The sequence below is a fragment of the Hyperolius riggenbachi genome, chromosome 3 (genome assembly GCF_040937935.1).
Source record: "Hyperolius riggenbachi isolate aHypRig1 chromosome 3, aHypRig1.pri, whole genome shotgun sequence".
NCBI classification, from domain to species: Eukaryota; Metazoa; Chordata; class Amphibia; order Anura; family Hyperoliidae; genus Hyperolius; species Hyperolius riggenbachi.
The window spans coordinates 95,181,368-95,200,684 of NC_090648.1; the positions used below are offsets into that span (position 1 = coordinate 95,181,368).

At 45.8% G+C, this 19,317-nt stretch overlaps 1 protein-coding gene across 3 annotated transcripts in view; it reads right to left on the reverse strand.

Moving 5' to 3' along the window:
* Positions 1-18,469, reverse strand: part of PLPP5 (phospholipid phosphatase 5) — a 40,189-nt gene extending 21,720 nt beyond the window's left edge. For 2 of the 3 annotated variants that reach the window (XM_068272283.1, XM_068272281.1), the window contains exons 1-4: positions 18,395-18,469; positions 6,610-6,700; positions 3,294-3,402; positions 352-442 (exon numbers count right to left, since the gene is read on the reverse strand). In XM_068272283.1, coding sequence (XP_068128384.1) covers positions 352-442; positions 3,294-3,402; positions 6,610-6,680 — 271 coding nt within the window. In that variant the 5' untranslated portion in view covers positions 6,681-6,700; positions 18,395-18,469. Of the gene's footprint in view, positions 1-351; positions 443-3,293; positions 3,403-6,609; positions 6,701-18,276; positions 18,357-18,394 lie in introns of those variants that run through there. The other variant, XM_068272282.1, reaches the window with a different exon arrangement.
* Between the last annotated feature and the right edge of the window lie 848 nt (positions 18,470-19,317).

Below are 19,317 nucleotides of genomic sequence, written 5' to 3' on the forward strand. Positions count from 1 at the left end.
CACTGCCTGTGTGAATTTACATTGGTACCTATGCGAATTCGCAGCAAAAAACGCATGGGGAAAACGCATGCGATTTCCCTATTAAATACATTATGTGCGATTCGCCTGCATTCCACACGCAGGCGAATTCTGCAGGGTGTTCCGTGCAGATTTTCTCTGCACAATAAAACGCTCCCGCAGACGCATAAGTGGAAACAGGCCCATTCACTTATATTGTCTATGCGAATCCGCATACGCAAGACGCATGCGGATTCGCGATAGTGGAAACGGGGCCCAAAAGGTTCTAAACAAAAATGGCTGCTGCTGCCACCAACTGCAGAGAAGGTCACACAAAAATTGCTGAAGAATTACCAAGTATCGCCTCTCGTGAATCTGCACGATCTGCTCGCCGACAGAAGCGGGCCAAAATTACAACCGAAACCGGGGCCAGGAAGGAGATGAGCTAGAAACAAACAAGAATTAACAGAGCATCAGAAACGGCACGATTTGCCTACAATCTCCAGAGGATCAGTAATAAGGTCAGTAAGGACTGGTACATATGGGCGCCTGCCCGGCTTTCAGTTGCGATCAGCGTTTTCGTATCCACAGGGAGACATTAGCCGCCGCAGTTAACCACCCCAGGACGCTACAGAGGTCGCCTCGAGAGAAGGAAAAAAAAAAAAAAATCTGAACGCTGCGTTCGCGTATACGCCGGTACAAACTCTCCCATTTGCTGGAATGGGAGCATTTAACGCCGAGTCCTGAACACCGGCTGTAGGCGTGGGGCAGACGCCCATGTGAACCAGCCCTAATGTATACTTCCTACTAACAAAGAACAAGAATTAACAGAGCATCAGAAATGGCACGATTTGCCTACAATCTCCAAAGGATCAATAATGTATACTTCTTACTTCCTGAATGTGCTCCTCCCACAAAGTTTATAACCAATCACATCACTGGTAACAGAGCTTGTGAAAAAGTTTCTATTCAAAATCTGGAGTTGTGGTTAGGTCATCTCAGAGCAAGCCTGCATGTGGAGGTCCGTTTTGAGTGCTCCCCCTTAATATTCCAGTAAAAGGGGAAAAAACCATCATAAATCTTCCACTATACAAGTCATATCCATGCTTGCTTACAGGCCAGAAGGATCAGGTGGTGAGGGCTGTGCACGTCCCCATCAGCATCCTTACAGTGCTGGGATAAGACCTACATCAGAATAGTGGCAAGTATTGGAAATGTCAACATACCCAGAGACAAAATTCCCTGAGCACCCGTATTGGGGATTAGTGTAACCACCTGTGTGGCAGGGTGGCGACGGGTCTCTTGTTAACTAGAATTAAGCTAGGAGTGCTGCTTGTTTAATGCCAGTTTTTCTATTCACATATATGAGGACAAACCGTTAAGATTTTGAATACTGGGAGCAGATAGTCTAGGTAAAATTGGTCAGTGATTGACCAATCAAAATTGAAGGTACATACCAGGCTTAAGTTACATCGTTCTAGTTGGTTGGGGGACAGGAAACACACGGATGCAGAAGGTAGGTGTAAAAGCCTTGAACGGCCTTTCCCCTTTAAAAAGGGGACAATTCTTTCCAGACATCAGGAGGCAGACAGATAAATCCCTGGAACAACTCTGCTGGGAATGACCTAGCAATTCTAGCCATGAGGTCCTTTAAATGTAAGAAACATCCAAGCCCGTTTTACATGAGTGTATAGAAGTTGCCATAACTATTTCCTGATGTTCGATATTCCAGATTTTAAAGGTGGCCATACATCAGGCAACTTGGCGACCGATCGCCCATCCAATTTGATCATAATAGAATTGGATGGAAGTCTGTGCCACCAAGTGCATGCCCGACAATGCAAGCAATTTGGGGCCGAAACTGGTCGCATTAGTCGGCCACACATGCTGCAAGATGTAGGGCCGACTTGCCCGATCGAGTGAGCGGAGGTAAATGCATGCGACATTGGTAGGAGCAACAAACTGTCCCTCCGGTGCCCAGTGCAAAGTGATACATTGTCTGTGGCCTCTGCTTGTCACCTCCGCTGGCTCCAGGCGCACTCTGTTCTCCATACACTCGTCCCAAGTGGATGCCTAGTAAGAGCATGCGTGGTCAGACACACATGGCCACGTTACTAAGCAACCACGTGGCGAGTGTGAATGGAGAACTGGTGCCAGTGGAGGACAAGGGGAGGCCACGGAGGACAGGTAATGTATCACTTGAAAGGTAACATTAGGGGGATAGCATCAGGGGAGCATCACAACATCTGGCCGTTCCTGATCTATTTCAGTATGAAATTAATCGGGAATCGGCTTGCGGTGTATGGGCAGCCAACAGATCTCTCTCTAATCAGATTCGAGAGAGCTCTCTTGGTTGAATCTGCCGATACACTTACTGTAAAGAACACCTTAATAGATGCCAAAACCTATCTTCCCCCCATATACAGATCATGTTCCCTAGTCCTTTGTACAAGCCTAGGGACAAAAATCTCACCCGCCAAACTTATGTATTTATACCAGCTAAATAAACCCAGTTTGTTCAGTCCGGGCTGGGTCCATTGACTATTAAGAATGTAGGCCACCAATATTTAAAAAAAAAAAAAAAAAAAAAAAAAAAAAAAAAAAAAGGGGGGGGGGGGGGAGGGGGAGGAAGAAACCAGAACACCATGGTTTACAAAACAGAGGCAGCACAAAGTCTTGTCTGCATTCTTGTGTGCAGGATTTTGTACACTGCATCAGATTCCTGCTCTGTGGGGGCCACTTGGGGTTGACAGGAGGGCACTAGTCTACGTTAGGGAACCCAGCAGGAAACCTCATAGGGAGCAGTTCAACCACAGGATCCCTTTTACAGCACAAAGCATTGTGATTGGCCAAATGTGGGTGTAATTTACTACAATCTATAGGAAACCTAGCAGCTTGAGAGGGAGCTACCCATCCAATCATTTTAGCTGAATTTCCTTATGGAGGTTTCCCGCTGGGTCCCCCTAAAGTAGACTAGTAGATAAGAGCACATGTAAAAGCAGACCTGTACTGCCCAAGGAACAAGGAGTCGAGGAGTTGCAATTTTGCCTTCCCAGTGGCACGGAGCAGCTCAGAGCGCAGGTGCGGCTGTACTCATGCAGACTGGCCCTGCTAGTACAAGCTCTAGTTGGATGTGTTCAGAGGCTCCAAGCGCAGCAACGTTCGTGTAAAGGAAGATGTGGGAAGCCTCTGGACTATTAAGAGGCTATCCAGGTAAGTATCTAACTTTGCCAACAAGGGAAAGGCTATAAGTACGCAGAAAAACTCCAGCAGCCACATATGTGCAGAGTACTTACAAACATACTGTTAGTGGGGACCCGATCAGAAACCACATAGGGGTTTCTATAAAGCCACATTTCTTCTGGTTGGATCACTCTCTGGAAGGGGTACATCATCTCTGTCAACCTAAAATAAAAACAAAAAACAAATGTATAAGCAAGGAAGAAAAAAAAAAAAAAAAAAAAAAAAAAAAAAAAGGAAAAGTGGGTGAGGCGGATATACAAAACCCAACTAAGCTAGCTGTGTGGAAAGCACTCACTTGGCAATAAGACTACTGTCAGTCCGTGAGGATATCCAGGCTTTCAAGCCATATGATCTTCGAGCTTAGGGACATTTCCTAACAGTGCTGTGGTAAATTATGAGGCAAACGGTTGTGTCATGTTTAGGGTTCTTACTCCATGGAAATCAGCAAATATGCAGACATGGGGAGGATCTATGGAGACATCCACACAAGCTTTGGAAGTTAAAAGGATTGATCAGCATGTTTAGTAGACTGGAGTCACACAGGTCTCCTACTCTGTGTTAAATTACCAGGCAAAACAGACACAACAGGTCCACTAGGGTCCAATATGTGGCTGTGGCAGGAGCAGTGCACAATATAGATGTTAAATGCTAGTGAGAATCTACCGTTTTAGTCAAGTGGTTAAAAGGACAACTGAAGTGAGAATTGTCTAAGATGCACAATCTGGCACTGTGTATCTTTTTGCTTATTACCTGTATTTTGTCACCAGTTATTGTCTGTAACCTTATTTATTGTCCAGTGCTGCGTAATATGTTTGCAACTATAAATCCAATAAATAGTAAGCAATTTTTATATGGAGGCTGCTATATTTTTAAACAAATACCAGGTGCCAGATCTGACAATGTCAGAAACATCTGATCTGCTGCATGCTTGTTCAGGGTCTATAGCTGAAAGTATTAGAGGCAGAGAATCAGCAGGGCAGCCAGGCAACTGGTATTGTTTAAATAGAAATAAATATGTTGCCCGCCTCCATATACCTCTGGTTACAGTTGTACTTTAATATCTTGAACAGGAAAGGCAATCTAAACAGTCATCTGTAAAGGTGCCCATTAGTACAGTCTTTATTGTATAATCTTACCATTTGTATGTAACTTACCTAAACCTTCCATTCAAACCATGTTCACTCAGTTTACTCTTCCTCTATGTTTGGGAGGATCGCATCATTGAAGCTAGGTACACTGGATTAAACTCGGCTGAGGCATGCAGAATCTGTAGCCACAACAGCCGAACAACTCCTAAATACATTGTTCTCACCCCACCTGCTGGAAGCTGCTCTGTCAGGTGCCACATGTCGTCCCTCTCCCCCCCTGCACAGCAACAGATACGTTGCTAGCCTATTGGCTTGCAATACATCTGTACAGCACTTGGCCCAAAAATTATTGCATAAGGCAGGGGGTGTCGAACTCAATCATGAAAGGGGCCAAAAACTACAACATAGTCTAAGTTGCGGGTCAAATAGTTTGTTCAATAAGTGCTAAATCTTAATCTCAAACTGATGTCATTTTATTGACCATGGGGGGGGGCTGCTCCCCCCGCCCCCCCCCCCCCCCCCCCCCCCCCTTCTGCAGAGTAGTGCAGTGGAGCAGTTTAATATTTACCTGCTCCAGTGCCGCTTCAGGTCTTCTCGGATCTTCCCAACAGCCACATGCTCTATGCAGCAGACCTCTGGCTCCTGAGGCATGTCAAGTGATTGGGAAAAGGAAGTATGGAAGCACAGAGCATGCGACTGCCAGGAAGCATAGAAGCGACAACTCAACGCTGCAGCAGGTGAAGACACGTGGTGAGACAGTTACAGCAATAAAGAAATCAATGAGCACACTTCCTCAAGCCCCATCAGCACGATGCTACAGCCACACTTCAGAGCCAACGTTTCAGGAAGTTACAACTAAAGTCTATGTACAAAAAAAAAAAAAAACAAAAAAAAAAAAAAAACAAACAAACAAAAAAAAACACGAGAGCCCGAAATAGAACTCATTTTCCTGCATCTATCTTCTGGACACAGTAGCCACAAGGTGCCTGGAGCAGTTTAGGATTAGATTCAGTCATGTGGGTGGATACACCAGTCTGTCCAAGGACATGCCCTGTAAGCCTGGCTGTATGCCCTGTACCTTGTGCTAAAGGCCCCAGCAGCAGGGCACCTTCACTAGGTAATGTGTGCAGCATGACAGGGTCACTTGCTGCGAGACCCCCAGCCCGACAGTGCAGCAGCGAACAGCATCAGTATCAGATCAGGATCAGTAAGCCATGCAGTTTTAGTGCTGCATGCACATCTTTCTGCTTGATCAGCAGGGCCAGCGCTTCCATTGAGGCAAAGAGGACAATCGCCCCAGGACCCCAACACCACTACAGGTGTCCCCACGCTGCTGGATCCCCCCTCCCCCAGTGGTCTCCCCCGCTGACTGCTCCAATGGCCCCCGGCTCCACATGTTCCCTAGCCGAGCCTGAGCTGTCTTTTAACAACTCAATTGTCCCCAGTGGCTGCTCCTTACCGATCTCTGTCTTCAGCAATGCCACCTGCATGCCTGGCATATGTTATTTACACATTATATAAATATGCGCCGGATAAAGAAAATGCAGGCAAATGAGCTGATGAAAAATCTGAACGGAGCCGCTGCCGGTTCAGGGGAGTGGTTACCAGGGCTGTGGAGTCGGAGATGGAGTTTGCGTCGAAGCAATTTTGGGTACCCGGAGTCGGGGATTTTATAAACTGAGGAGTCGGATGATTTTTGTACAAAATCCACAGCCCTGGTAAGTAGACTAAGGAGTCAGAGTCATTTTGGGTACCCGGAGGTTTCATAAACTGAAGGGGGGTCGGAAGATTTTTGCACCGCTTCCACAGCGCTGGTTGTTTCAAGGCAGCTCAGGCTCAGCTCTTAGCTACAGAGGGCATAGGAGCAGTCAGTGGGAAACTACCTGGGAGGTCTGATGGAGCAGGGGGGCCGGGGCAGGTGGTTGGTGGGGGAGGTTAGACTCCTCCCCCAGTTACTTTTGCCTCGGCCCCATGCCGCTTGCACTGGCTCTGACCCATCAGTGGGTGAAGTCATCAGGTGTGCAGCTGCAGAGCAAAAATGGATGGTCGACAATAAGGTTCTTTCATAGTGTTCTGAGCCCCTTCTAGTGGCTGATCCTCTGGCAAAGATCACATGTGCAGCACCCGGGTATTGGCAAGTGGTGGGGATCACTGTTCAGGCCACTGACTTGCAAGGTTTGAGGAATGGCCAGCACACTAGTGTAATGAGCATTTTCCTTCAAAGGCCCAGATCTGGTAGCAACAGAGTACACAGTTTCTCTTGGTGGACTGCTGTACTTACAGGAATATTCCCAGAAGCAGGACTCTGATAAGACACTCCGCAGCACACCCTTCCAGGATCCTCTTCTCCATCCCAGTGCAAAGATCGAATCCTGTGTGATAAGGAGAGACAGGTAAGAAGATCTAATCTGTGCACACCCATCGCCTAGCCACATCCTCCCTCTGACAGCCTAGTTATCCAGGCTAAGGCGTCAGTATTTGCACTTTACAAATTACACTCCATTCTAAATGATGAAACAGATCAGAGCAAATGACCCTTTGAACTTCCTGTCAGTAAAACCTTAAACAAGAAACAGAGACAGGTTGAGATAAGGGCTTCAGAAATAAGCACTAAAGCCGACCCAAGTTGGGTCGTAGAGCTCAGAGAAGATCTTTTGCATAGATAACTTAAGTTTAACACTTCCTGTACTGTAAACAATAGGAGACTGTTCTTTGCTACTAATGTTTCTATTTCTTAGCTGTACTACAAATACAACTCATCATACGTTAATTTTCACTTCAGATTCCTTTTAAGGGCTCTGCCTCTAACACAAGAGACTAGGGCAGCCTTTCTCAACCATTTTACCATGGAGGAACCCTACAAAAAAAACGAAAACAAAACAAAAAAAAACAAAAACAAAAAAAAAACACACATTTTGATCTTGAGGAACACCTGCATTTATTTTGCAGGAGGAATGGTCTTTAAAAGTAGGTGTGGCTGTTTATTTCACTACCTCCTATTACACTGCCGCTCATTACACCGTCTTCTTCTAGCGCTTTTTATTTATGTGCTCATTATTCTGACCCCCAAATTTAGTGCTTCTTTTTACATTACCCCCAATTATAATGTGCTGTATTATAATTTCCCCACGATGGGGGAAAATGCCAAGGAACCCCTGCAAAGTACTCATGGAACACTGGTTGAGAAAGTCTGGACTAGGGTGTGAATCTTGGCTGTTCCTGTTCAGAAAGCCAGCACCTATTTAGTGAGGAGACCTTGGGCAAATCTCCCTAACACTGCTACTGCCTCCTGAGCCCACCCTAGTGGCTGCAGCTCTGGAGCTTTGAGTCCACCAGTAGAAAAGCATGGTATAAATGTTCTGTGCCTTGTCTGCAAGGCCCACATTACTTTGTTTAATCGGTAAGAAATGGGCTGCATGTGATTCCCAGCTTGCTTTTGTTGGGTAACCATTGTGCCATTCTCAGAGCAAATGTTCCTGGAACAGCAGCCTTCACTTCCTGCGAACTGACGTTAAGGCGGCGTTAATGTTTAACCACTTGCCGACCGCACGCTTATACCGTGCGTCGGCAAAGTGGCAGCTGCAGGACCAGCGACGCAGTATTGCGTCGCCAGCTGCAGGCTGATCAGGAAGCAACCGCTCGCGCGAGCGGCTGCTTCCTGTCAATTCACGGCGGGGGGCTCCGTGAATAGCCTGCGGGCCGCCATGTGACAGGGGACAGCCTGTCACTGGCTGCACAGGACGGATAGCGTCCTGTGCAGCCCGGTTCACCAGAGGGGGGCCAGGTAGGAGCGGATTTCGCCGCGGAGGGGGGCTTTGAGGTGCCCCCCCCCGCAACACCCGGCAGGCAGGAGCGATCAGACCCCCCCAGCACATCATCCCCTAGTGAGGAAAAAAAGGGGGGCGATCTGGTCGCTCTGCCTGCACCCTGATCTGTGCTAGGGGCTGCAGAGCCCACCCAGCACAGATCAGCTAAAACAGTGCTGGTCCTTAAGGGGGGGGGGGTAAAGGGTGGGTCCTCAAGTGGTTAAATCTGCTGGAAAGCATTCTTTCAGTCAATGGGGCTACTACAAGGGAAGTGATGTGTGCTGAGGGGGTGGGGTCTAGAGGAATAAACCCTTTGCACCAGGTGACAAAGGAAGTCTTAAGGTGGGTACACACATCAGATAAAAGTCTTTGGAAAATTAAAGATCACAGACCAAAATTTTACCCCCTTTCATGTAGTATGAGAGCCATACCTACACAGTCTATTCTATGGAGCTGAACTCCCCATCAGACAGAAATCTTTGCAAGATGCTGTACACATTCAAAAGATCAGTATCTGCAAAATGCATTTATAGTCTATGATATCTGCAGATCTCATACACACCTTGTTTAACAGACAACCATCTGCAGATCCAAAGATCCTTCCTGGTGGATCTGATCTGCAGATGATTGTCCGTTAAACGTGTGTATGAGATCTGCAGATATAGACTATAAATGCATTTTGCAGGAACAGATCTTTTGCATGTGTACAGCATCTTTGTGTGCAGCATCTTGCAAAGATTTTTCTCTGATGGGGAGTTCAGCTCCATAGAATAGACTGTGTAGAGTATGGCTCTCATACTACATGGAAGAGGGTAACATTGGTCTGTGATCTTGCCTTTTCCAAAGACTTTGAAGTGTGTACTTAGCTTTAGGCCTAGTACACAGTGCTCAGTTATGTTCCAGAATAATTCTGCATGTCAACTTACTGCCCATACAATTCTACGGGCCTGTTCACAGTGTAGCGTAACCGATCACATCATTCTAACTCACTGCATGCAGGCTTTGCATTAAAGTCTATGTCCAGTCTCCATTGCAGTACACTCAATGCACGAGTTAGGCAACTGACCACTGTGAACCTGGCCTTAGTCTTCTGCTTGGGCTGTTGGAGGAGATACTGTCTGGGTAAGATGGTGTGGGTCTGTGCAATGAGAGCTGTCATTTAGAAGGACTCGGGAAGCTGCAATAAGACTGAGTTTTAAGGTATTTATTGTGAGAATTAAGACTGTTTACGTTTTTATGTTGTAGAATTGTTCTGTAAATGTGGCTGATTGGCCAAGACAGAAAAATACAGCTGATCCTTTGTTCGCAAGCATAATTTGTTCTGGAAACATGCTTGTATTCCAAAGCACTCAGATGAGAGCAAATTTCCCCATAAGAATTAGATTGTAAGCTTGCAAAGGCAGGGCTCTCATCCTGTTGGGTTTTGGAATGTGTTATACATTTTGTTCATCATGTTACATTTGTCACCAATTACGAGGTTTACATTTTGTGTATACACAGGCAGCATGGTGGTGTAGTGGATAGCGCTCTCGCCTTGCAGCGCTGGGTCCCTGGTTGTATCCCAGCCGGGGCACTATCTGCTCAGAGTTTGTATGTTCTCCCCGTGTCTGAATGGGCTTCCTCCAGGCACTGTGGTTTCCTCCACATCCCAAAGACATACAGATAAGGTAATCAGCTTCCTCCTAAATTGGCCCTAGACTGGGATACATGCTCTTTTTATTATTGATTTATAAAACGCCTACATATTCCGTGGTGCTGTACAAAGTAAGAAACGAACATGAGGTACATAATCAGACAACAGTGTACACCAATATACAAGATACATAGTGACAAAATACAAAAATGATACAAAATACAGGATACAGAATTGTAATGACAGTGATAAAAGTAACATGATAAATAAAATGTATAATAATTTTCGAGACACAAAAGGGGGAGAGAGCCCTGCCCTTGCGAGCTTTCAATCTAAAGGAAATGGGGGGGGGGGGGGGGGGGGGGAGAAAGAGGAGGGGTTGTATACAATATATAGAGGCGGTGTGTTTTAGGATACCTAGTAGGAGAGCAATTTGGTCTTAGGACAAAGGGAAGTGGCCTAAGGTAGCGCATATGCTTGTCGGAACAAATGAGTTTTTAGAGAGTGTTTAAAGGTAACAAAGGTTGGCAAGTGATGGATGTGTTGGGGGGAGGGCATTCCAGAGGAGGGGTGAAGTGCGTGCAAAATCTTGTGAATGTGAGGAGGAAATTCAAGAGGAGGACAACAGAAGATCATGTGCAGATCTGAGATTGCGATTGGGTTTGTATCTGGAAATTAGTGAGGATATGTACCGGGGAGTGAGATTGTGGAGAGCTTTGTAGGTTAGGGTTAGGCGGTTGAACTGAATCATCTGGTTAATTGGCAGCCAGTGAAGAGCTTGACAGAGAGGGGCAGCAGAGGGAGATCGAGAAGAGAGATGAGACGAGCAGCTGAGTTCAGTACAGACTGGAGCGGGCCAGTCTGTTAGAAGGTAGTCCACAAAGTAGTATGTTACAGTAATTCAGATGAGATATTATCAGAGCATGTATTAACATTTTGGTTGTGTCTTGAGTGAGAAAAGGTCGGATGCGAGATATGTTTTTGAGTTGGAGATGACAAGAGCGGGTTATGGAATCAACATGAGGCATAAAAGAAATGAGCCAAATATTACCCCCAAGCACCGTGCTTTGGGAACTGAAGTTATGAGAGTGTTATTAACATTTGTTACTTCAGGCAGAGAGGTGGTGGAAAAATGATTAGTTCTGTTTTACTCATATTAAAGTTTTAAGAAGCAAGATGACATGAAGGAGGATATTGCAGACAAGCAGTCTGGAACACGTTCGAGGAGGGAGTTAAGGTCTGGGGCTGAGAGGCAGTTGTATATTGTCTGCATGCAGGTGGTATTGAAACTCATGAGTTAATTAAGCCACCAAGGCCATGCATGTAGATGGAAAAGAGGAGGGGGCTGAGAACAGAGCCTTGAGGAACCCTGTAATGAAAAAAACAGAGGCGCCAACAGAATAAAAATGAAGCCAATTAAAACCAAATAAAAAGTGGGTGGCACTGGTGGATTTGCCTTCCCCACAAAGATAACAACCACAATATATGGTGATAGATGTAAATTTTAATCAATTTCAAACTCCCAACAACAATTGATCTGCAACGCGTTTCACGGGACACAAGCCCGCTTCCTCAGGCAAAACACATAAAAGCAGGAGCAACCCAGCAGTGGTTAGTACAAGCGTGGTGCCTCTGTCTTGAGGAACCCTGACAGACAAAGCATGAGGAGAAGAGATCTGATCTGAGGAAGGGACTGAAGGACCTTCCAGAGAGGTAGGAAGATAACCGAGAGAGCGAGGCCCTTTATGCCTACATTTGCAAGTATCTGTAGGCGTAAGGTGTGGTCGACAGTAACAAATGCTGATGACTATGGTAGGGATTACACTGTGAGCCCCTCTGAGGGACAGTCAGTGACCAGACAATATACTCTGTACAGCGCTATGGAAGATATCAGCGCTATACAAATGCTAAATAATATACAACTTGTCTATATTATTATGTACCCCATGTTTTGTTCTTATTCTGTACAGCACCACGGAATAGGCTAATAGAACTTATGGAAACTCAGATGAGTCATTCCACAATTCATAAACATTCATAGAAAATTAATACAAAGTACTGTAAAAGTTAAAAATGCACAGAGTAAAAACAGACTCACTATAACCGATTTAAAAAAAAACAAAAAAAAAACAAACAAACAAACATTTTAAAGGACAACTCCACCCCCATAGAGGAACTAAATTTAAGATACAGGGATGCCACACGTGTGATTCCACGTATGTAGTATACGCTCTAAAATGTCCATGTGGCCTGCTATATATAGGCCAAACAACTCAAAAGATGAAGGTGAGATTGTCATCTCACAAGCACGCTATACGCGAGAACTTGACTGATCAGGCTGTCCCTTATCATTTTAGCCAGGCTAAACACAATGTTAGCCAGCTTAAGTTTCAGATAGTAGAACAGGTGATGCAACCAAAAAGAGGAGGGGACAGACTTAAGAGACTTCTCTGGAGAGAGGCACATTGGATAAAAAAAAAAAAAAAAAAAAAAAAAAAAAAAAAAACTTGACACCATGGAGCCAAGGGGACTCAATCGGGAGTTAGACTTGGCTCCCTTTTTGTAGAGTATTGTATTGTGACACCTTGATTTCCCCTTCTCTCCATGGTGTCTGATTGGCTCTATTTTTCTATCTATAATCTATTCTGTGCATATTGCATTTACCTTTCATTTGCCACTGTGTGGCATTAGGAATGATTTCAAATTGTATATAACGACATGCAGCTCTTATGTGCATATGCCTCTGTTCCCTGTTTTGATCTCCCCTGACATTAGTGTATATCTGTGCAGCCTTATAGTATGTTTCCGTAGTTTATAATCTCTGTCACGGAGTCCGTAGGCAATGTTTACATCTGAGGTGGGCGGCGCGCCACAGCGAGCGCACCGCACACTGATTGGCTGACGCTACGTGGGCAGGGCGGGATGCATGACGTCTCTCCAGGCACACGTGACCCCGACGTTCCCCACTTGGTCCGCCGATGACGGCGAGACAGGGGGTGGAGACTAAGGAGATGCGCGGCCAGTATTGCCTGCGGAGATAGGAGACTCAACCTATAGATTTGAAGTTTGAGGAGATGACGTCCATGGTAATGTCTTATCCGTGAGTACCTAGAAAGTTCCCCATCAGGTCCGCAGGCCATAGAGCCTTGCGATAGGATGTTTCAAATTGGGATAATGTGATTGGGTGTTCATGGAACCATGATACTATATAAAGCAGTAAGCTATACAGTTATATTGTATTCTGACTTGCAGCTTAGCTTGATAAAGAAGCGGATTAGCTTTGAAACGTTGCTGTGATGGCTGCAAAGCACTTTAATCAATAAAAGAGCATTTTGAAAACGGATGGTGCCGGCTCTCTGTATATACGTAAAAGGACAACTGTAGTGAGAGGTATATGGAGGCTGCCATATTTATTTCCTTTTAAGCAATACCAGTTACCTGGCTGTCCTGCTGATCCTCTGCATCTAACACTTTTAGCCATAGACCCTGAACAAGCATAGGCAGATCATGTGTTTGACATTATTGTCAGATCTGACTAGATTAGCTGCATGTTTGTTTTTGGTGTTATACAGACACTACTGCAGCCAAATAAACAGGACAGCCAGGAAACTGATATTGTTTAACTACTTTCGGACCTTGCTAATTGAAAACTACGCCCTGTTTTGATGGCTATCTGGCTGCCAGGGCGTAGATTTCAATTCACCACCTCTGTGCATATCCGCTGATCTCGCCGCTGAATCCCTGCAGTCTCCAGTCGCAACTCACTCACTCACTCACTCACTCACTCACTCACTCACTCACTCACTCACTCACTCACTCACTCACTCACTCACTCACTCACTATGACAGCAGAGCCCTGTGAGCCGGTCAGGAGCTGATTTCATTGGCTCCTGACCCTGTCTTGCAATGTAAGCAGCTCCCATTGGCTTACATTGAAAGACAGAGCCAGGAACCAATGAAAGCGGCACCTGACCGGCTCACAGGAACACTACAGTCAGACGGCAGAGTGGGTGGCCCAGGTTCCAGACGTGTGGTGGTGATGGCGGGTATGCGTGGCGATTCGTCGTTTTTGTACCAGTGGTCTCTGGTTCAGAAAGGGGCAGAGACCGCTGGTACTTAAATGGTTAAAAAGGGAAATAAATATTATGCCAGTCTCCATAATCTTCTTACTTGAGTTGTCCTTTTTAATTTTCTTGTTCGATTTGACCACAATTTGTTTATGTCTGACCACCTTTATAGTCTCCTTCAGCCATAAAAAAAAAAAATTATAATAATAATAATGCCTAGTTATTTGTATGCATGGCACTGTACATACACGTCTATCTCATAATGTCACCTCAGATACACTTTAAATATACCCCTTGTCAGTTTTTGTTGGCAGCCGACTGCCTAATCAGGTTCCCGAGACACAACATACTCCATATCATTCACTCTGTTTTCATCTGGCCTGGGGCTGCTGTTTTCTTGTCATGCACAGGCTGAACTTTCACACAAGGTGAGTTTTACGGTTGCCAAATGTCACCTTTTGTACTTTCCGGCAGCAGAAAGCAGTAAAGCAGGTTTGGTGAGATCATCTCCAACCTACTCATCCCAAATACATAAAAAGTCTGAGGCTTTACCTCACCTAGTTGTGCGTCAGCAGATGTCACATAACTGAGACACGCGGTACAGGGCAAAACAGGCACAAAGAACAGTTTTAAAAATGCTTCTCTAAAGCCAGTCTCCACACACACACACACACACCACAATTTATGAAAGGGAGGTGATGGGATATAGGCAGAGCGGTGTCATTCTACTTTAGGGGACCCAGCAGTAAACCTCCTAGGGAGCAGTTCTCCAATCACAGCACCCTCTTACAGCACAAAGGGCTGTGATTGGTTGAATAGTGTGGGCATAGTTTACTATAACCTATTGGAAACCTAGCTGTAAGAGAGGGTGCCGTCCATCCAATGACGTTAGATGAATTTCCCTGTAAGGTTTCCTGCTGGATCCACTAGACTAGAGAAGACTAGCGCTGGCAGAGCTACCAGAGTCCTGCTCTGTCCAGTAAAGCTGCACTGTCATCTCAATAGGAGAAAAACTTCAAGACCGAACCAACCAGGTACTCAATACTCTGATCTGCATGGCTAATTTATGCACATTTTTCTCCTATCCACAAAGGATATAAACAATGGGATGGTTAAACTAGGGCTTTAATATCAGCTCACTAGTGAGTCTATGATAATGACACTGAGTCATTACTGAATCAAAGAGTGAACTTGGCAGCTATGCTGAGAATGCATTACCTGAGATTAATAGGCTTGTTATCCTGATAGAGTAATCTGATACAAAACCAAAGAATGAAGACTGACTGGTGTTTGAACAGCATTACCAGATACCTGCAAGAGGTGTTACCTGCATGAATACCAGCCTCACAACAAAGTTCCAGTTTCTGCAGCTGAATCCTGCCCCCCCCCCCCCCCCCCCATTATGCTCCAAGTATAACTTTCAATAATCTAAAGCGGTATCATGAAAGTCCTCTGGCTGAAACCATCCCTTCTCCCCCCACCCTCCAATACACCATGCCAGTGAGTGATGCTTTGAATGAGAGCTGTAGAGACCTGGATCATTACTGGGTATAATCATATGTCTTTCCATAGGTCTCCATGGCAGCACAATAGGATTTAGCCCTGCCCCCTAACCCCCATAGGACCTTTTAACTATAAATTACTCCCTGAGACTCCACCCCCTAGTCTTTTGTCCGCGCCATTACCTGACCTTCTGGACCTATGTGAAATGCTGTACTCCTACCTAACAATCATTTCATGCAGGTTCAGACTCTCCTGTATGAAGGTCCACTCTAGTCTAAATGGCAGGAGTGGACTGTGCTGCTGTTGGTCGCAGTACACAAATGGCCATTCAATATGTCTATGTTTCGAGTAGAGTGTAAATCATAGCATAGGGACAATTTTAGGGGAAGCCAATTAACTTATCAGTATTTTTTCGGGCTGTGGGAAGAAACCCAAGCATGGACTTCCTACTGGCACTCCAGGGTGGGGGTGTCATAAGTACTCCATGCAGACAGTGCCCTGGCTGGGATTTAAACTGGGGAACCAGTGCTGCAAGGGGAGAGCACTAATCACGATGACACAGTGCTGTTCATTAGGGTACATATCTGTATCTGCGCCACCTCCAGCAGCAAGCACCAGTGAGTACACAAGTTCAGCAGACGGAGGCTCCATCCTTACTGGATACAGGTTTAGCTTTATGGGATCATGCAGAGTGTTGGATTTGCGTGGAGCTGGACACCAGGGAAAATGTCATTACACTACAGTAGATCAGCTAACGGACCACTGGTCAAGTACAGTCACTGCCCCATGTGATGCTGAAAGTGGTGTCATTAGTTTATCATCATTACAGGATACTTTTAAAGCTCTGGCTACCCACTATTTTCATCATTGCACTTTGTAGAAATAAAATTATACAGCTCCGCCTACCGCTGCCATCATTCCATCGCTATCCAGCGATTGGTAAAGCTATGTGTGCCGCTCGCTCGAGTGGATCCGCCCCATGCTCATTAACAATAATACATATTCACTGCTTCTGGCCAATCGGCCCACAGCGGTAGGCAGGCCAGATAAGCGTATAGACAGCAGGCCGGGCACTATGAAAAAACGAGGATACTGACTATCACCAGATCGTCTTGACACAAACCACGGTTTCGGCTTTAAACCGAAAAACCGTGCAGCCCTAATGTTTCCTGCCCACTATTTGTAGCTGCAATTCGCATTCCAGGCATCCTTTTTAGGCATTAAGATTAGGCACCCACGGGGGGTGGGGGGTAGATTTGGGCAGGAGCTCGGGGGTTAGTTGCACACAGTGGGGTTAAGGTTGGTTAGCCACTGGGAGGGGAGGGAAGGTTAGGCACAACCAGAAGAAGAAGTTTTTGTATAAGGAGTAGGGAGAAGTTTGATCATAGTAAAACATCAGTAATTATACTATATGAATGAAGTAGTACATTTACCATTCTACTACCACTATCCTGCACCATCTTAAATCTACGCTGTGACAAAGCACATACAAACTCCACAGTTCCAGATGGGAATCAGTCCTGGGTGACACCAGCACTGCACAGAGAAAGCAACAGAGACAAACTCATGCTCACCCAAATTTTCTATACAAAATTCACTTTCATGTGTTTTGTTTACTTTCTTTTTATTGGGAAAATATGGCCAGTAATATTTTTATTACATTTTGGCTTGTTCAACATAACAAATAAATCAATAACAGATCAAAAATTGTGCTACCATTCTAAGTAGATGATCATCTCCATTTCAACACAGCGGAAGTAGGACTCGATGGGTATTAATAAAATCTTCATTATACAATGCATCACACTGACAAATCAAGGAGGACATCCGTAAACAAAACCATTTAAAGAGAAACCATGACCAAGAAATAAACTTCACCCCAATCAGTAGCTGATACCCCCTTTTACATGAGAAATCTATTCATGCTCACAAACGGATCATCAGGGGGTGCTGTATGGCTGATATTGTGGTGAAACCCCTCCCACAAGAAGCTCTGAGGACCATGGTACTCCTGGCAGTTTCCTGTCTGTGAACCTTGTTGCATTCTGGGAAATAGCCGTTTACAGCTGTTTCTAACTGCCAAAAAAGCAAGCAGCAGCTACATCACCTGCCCACAGTAAAAATGTCACCATGTGATAAATGTCAGAATGTAAATCAGGGATTTAAAAGATTTTACAATGGGCCAACACTGACAATCATTTATACATAATTATTGTAAAATGAAGCACTTTATTATTTTCACTGGCGTTCCTCTTTAAACCCCTTACCCTCCCCCTTCATCTCTAGTTTACTTTACTCAATGAGAGCCAAAGTTTTATGTCACCTCTAGTTTGTCTAACATACCCATCAATTGTTCTGTTAAATACCACTGTATCTTTGAAACGGGTCACTATCTCAACTATTTCTCTTTTGGAGAAAGACCTCAGGATAAAATTGTCTCCAGGTTTTGAAGAACCTTTTTGTTTTTGTTATCCTTGTGTGTTATGGCCAGTAATACATTGGTCTTGATGCATATGGCTGATGTGCCACAATAAAACAAACACACAAAGTAATAGGATAGCTGCTGACTGTGTGTCTATATAGCAATCCAATCTAGACACTAAATGTAGTGTCATCCTTAAAATTAATTACTTCGGAAATCTGAAACGTGACTTCCTGTGAGATGACAGCAGCAGCTCTGAGCCATTGTCCCCACACTCACAATAAAGTCACGTCCATCTGGCAGGATTTCCCCACTTATATTAGTACAGCACCAATAATAAGAGCAGCTATAAACACAAATATTGTTATAACAGAGCCAGGGATGTGGGGAGATTCCACTGGCAGCCCAGGCATGAGGCATTGTCATTGTTATAGGATGACAGTACAGCACAAGCATCTGGTTACGTGGAATCATTCCTCCCCGTGTATTGTATATTTAGGCTTTCCGGTTAGCATACCCCGGCTATAGACAGATAAGTGATTCTATTGTTAGCCGCTGAGGATTATCTCCCATCAACAAACACTGCTGCTGACAGCAACACGCTAGAAGATGACAGCAAGGCCACGCCCACCTACCTTGCACACGTGGCGCTACTTGAAAGCTTCTCTCTACGGAGATGCTGCGATCCGCTACTTATATGCAGACCTCGGTGACAACGAGAGGAGGGCGGGACTGAGAAGACAGCAGTGATAAGACAAGAAGCACAGCGCCACCTGTCGCCCGGCAGAGGATGCGACGTTGTGAATTCCACGTCAGAAATGGAAAAGTTACATTACACGAATAGGAGTCATCGTGCCTCTGGCTTTGTCTCTCACTATTATACAGTGGCAGTGGCGGACATACGGCCGTGCAGGCCGTGCCACCGCACGAGGGCCCCTGAAGTTCTGCTGCTTCAGGGGCCCATTAAGTATTGCAGGTTTTTTTTTTTTTTTTTTTTTTTTAACCTGGGGGGCCCAACTCCTGTCCTCCTCCCTCACCTCACCCCCCCCCCCCCTCATGCGGCGGGAGAGCGGAAAATACAAGAAGTCTCCGGCCGGGGCGGCAGCTGCCGCTTGGTCTCCAGCTTTGGAGACATATCGGAAACTAAGCAGCAGCTGCCTCTAGCGTCTGCTGCAGCCCCGGCCGGAGACTTCCTGTATTTTCTGCTCTCCCGCCGGCTGCAGCGCATACCGGGAGGGGGGCCCCGAGGTGAGTGAGGGAGGATAGGAGTCGGGCCCCCCACCCGGATAGCTACCCACCCGGCTACCTTACCCACCCACCCGGCTACCTACCCCGCTACCTAACCATCCACCCGGCTACCTACCCGGCTACCTAACCAGGCTACCTACCCACCCACCCGGCTACCTAGCTACCCACCCGGCTACCTAACCACCCTGCCGGCTACCTACCTGGCTACCTACCCACCCGGCTACCTAGCTACCCACCCGGCTACCTGACCACCCTGCCGGCTATCTACCTGGCTACCTACCCACCCGGCTACCTAGCTACCCACCCGGCT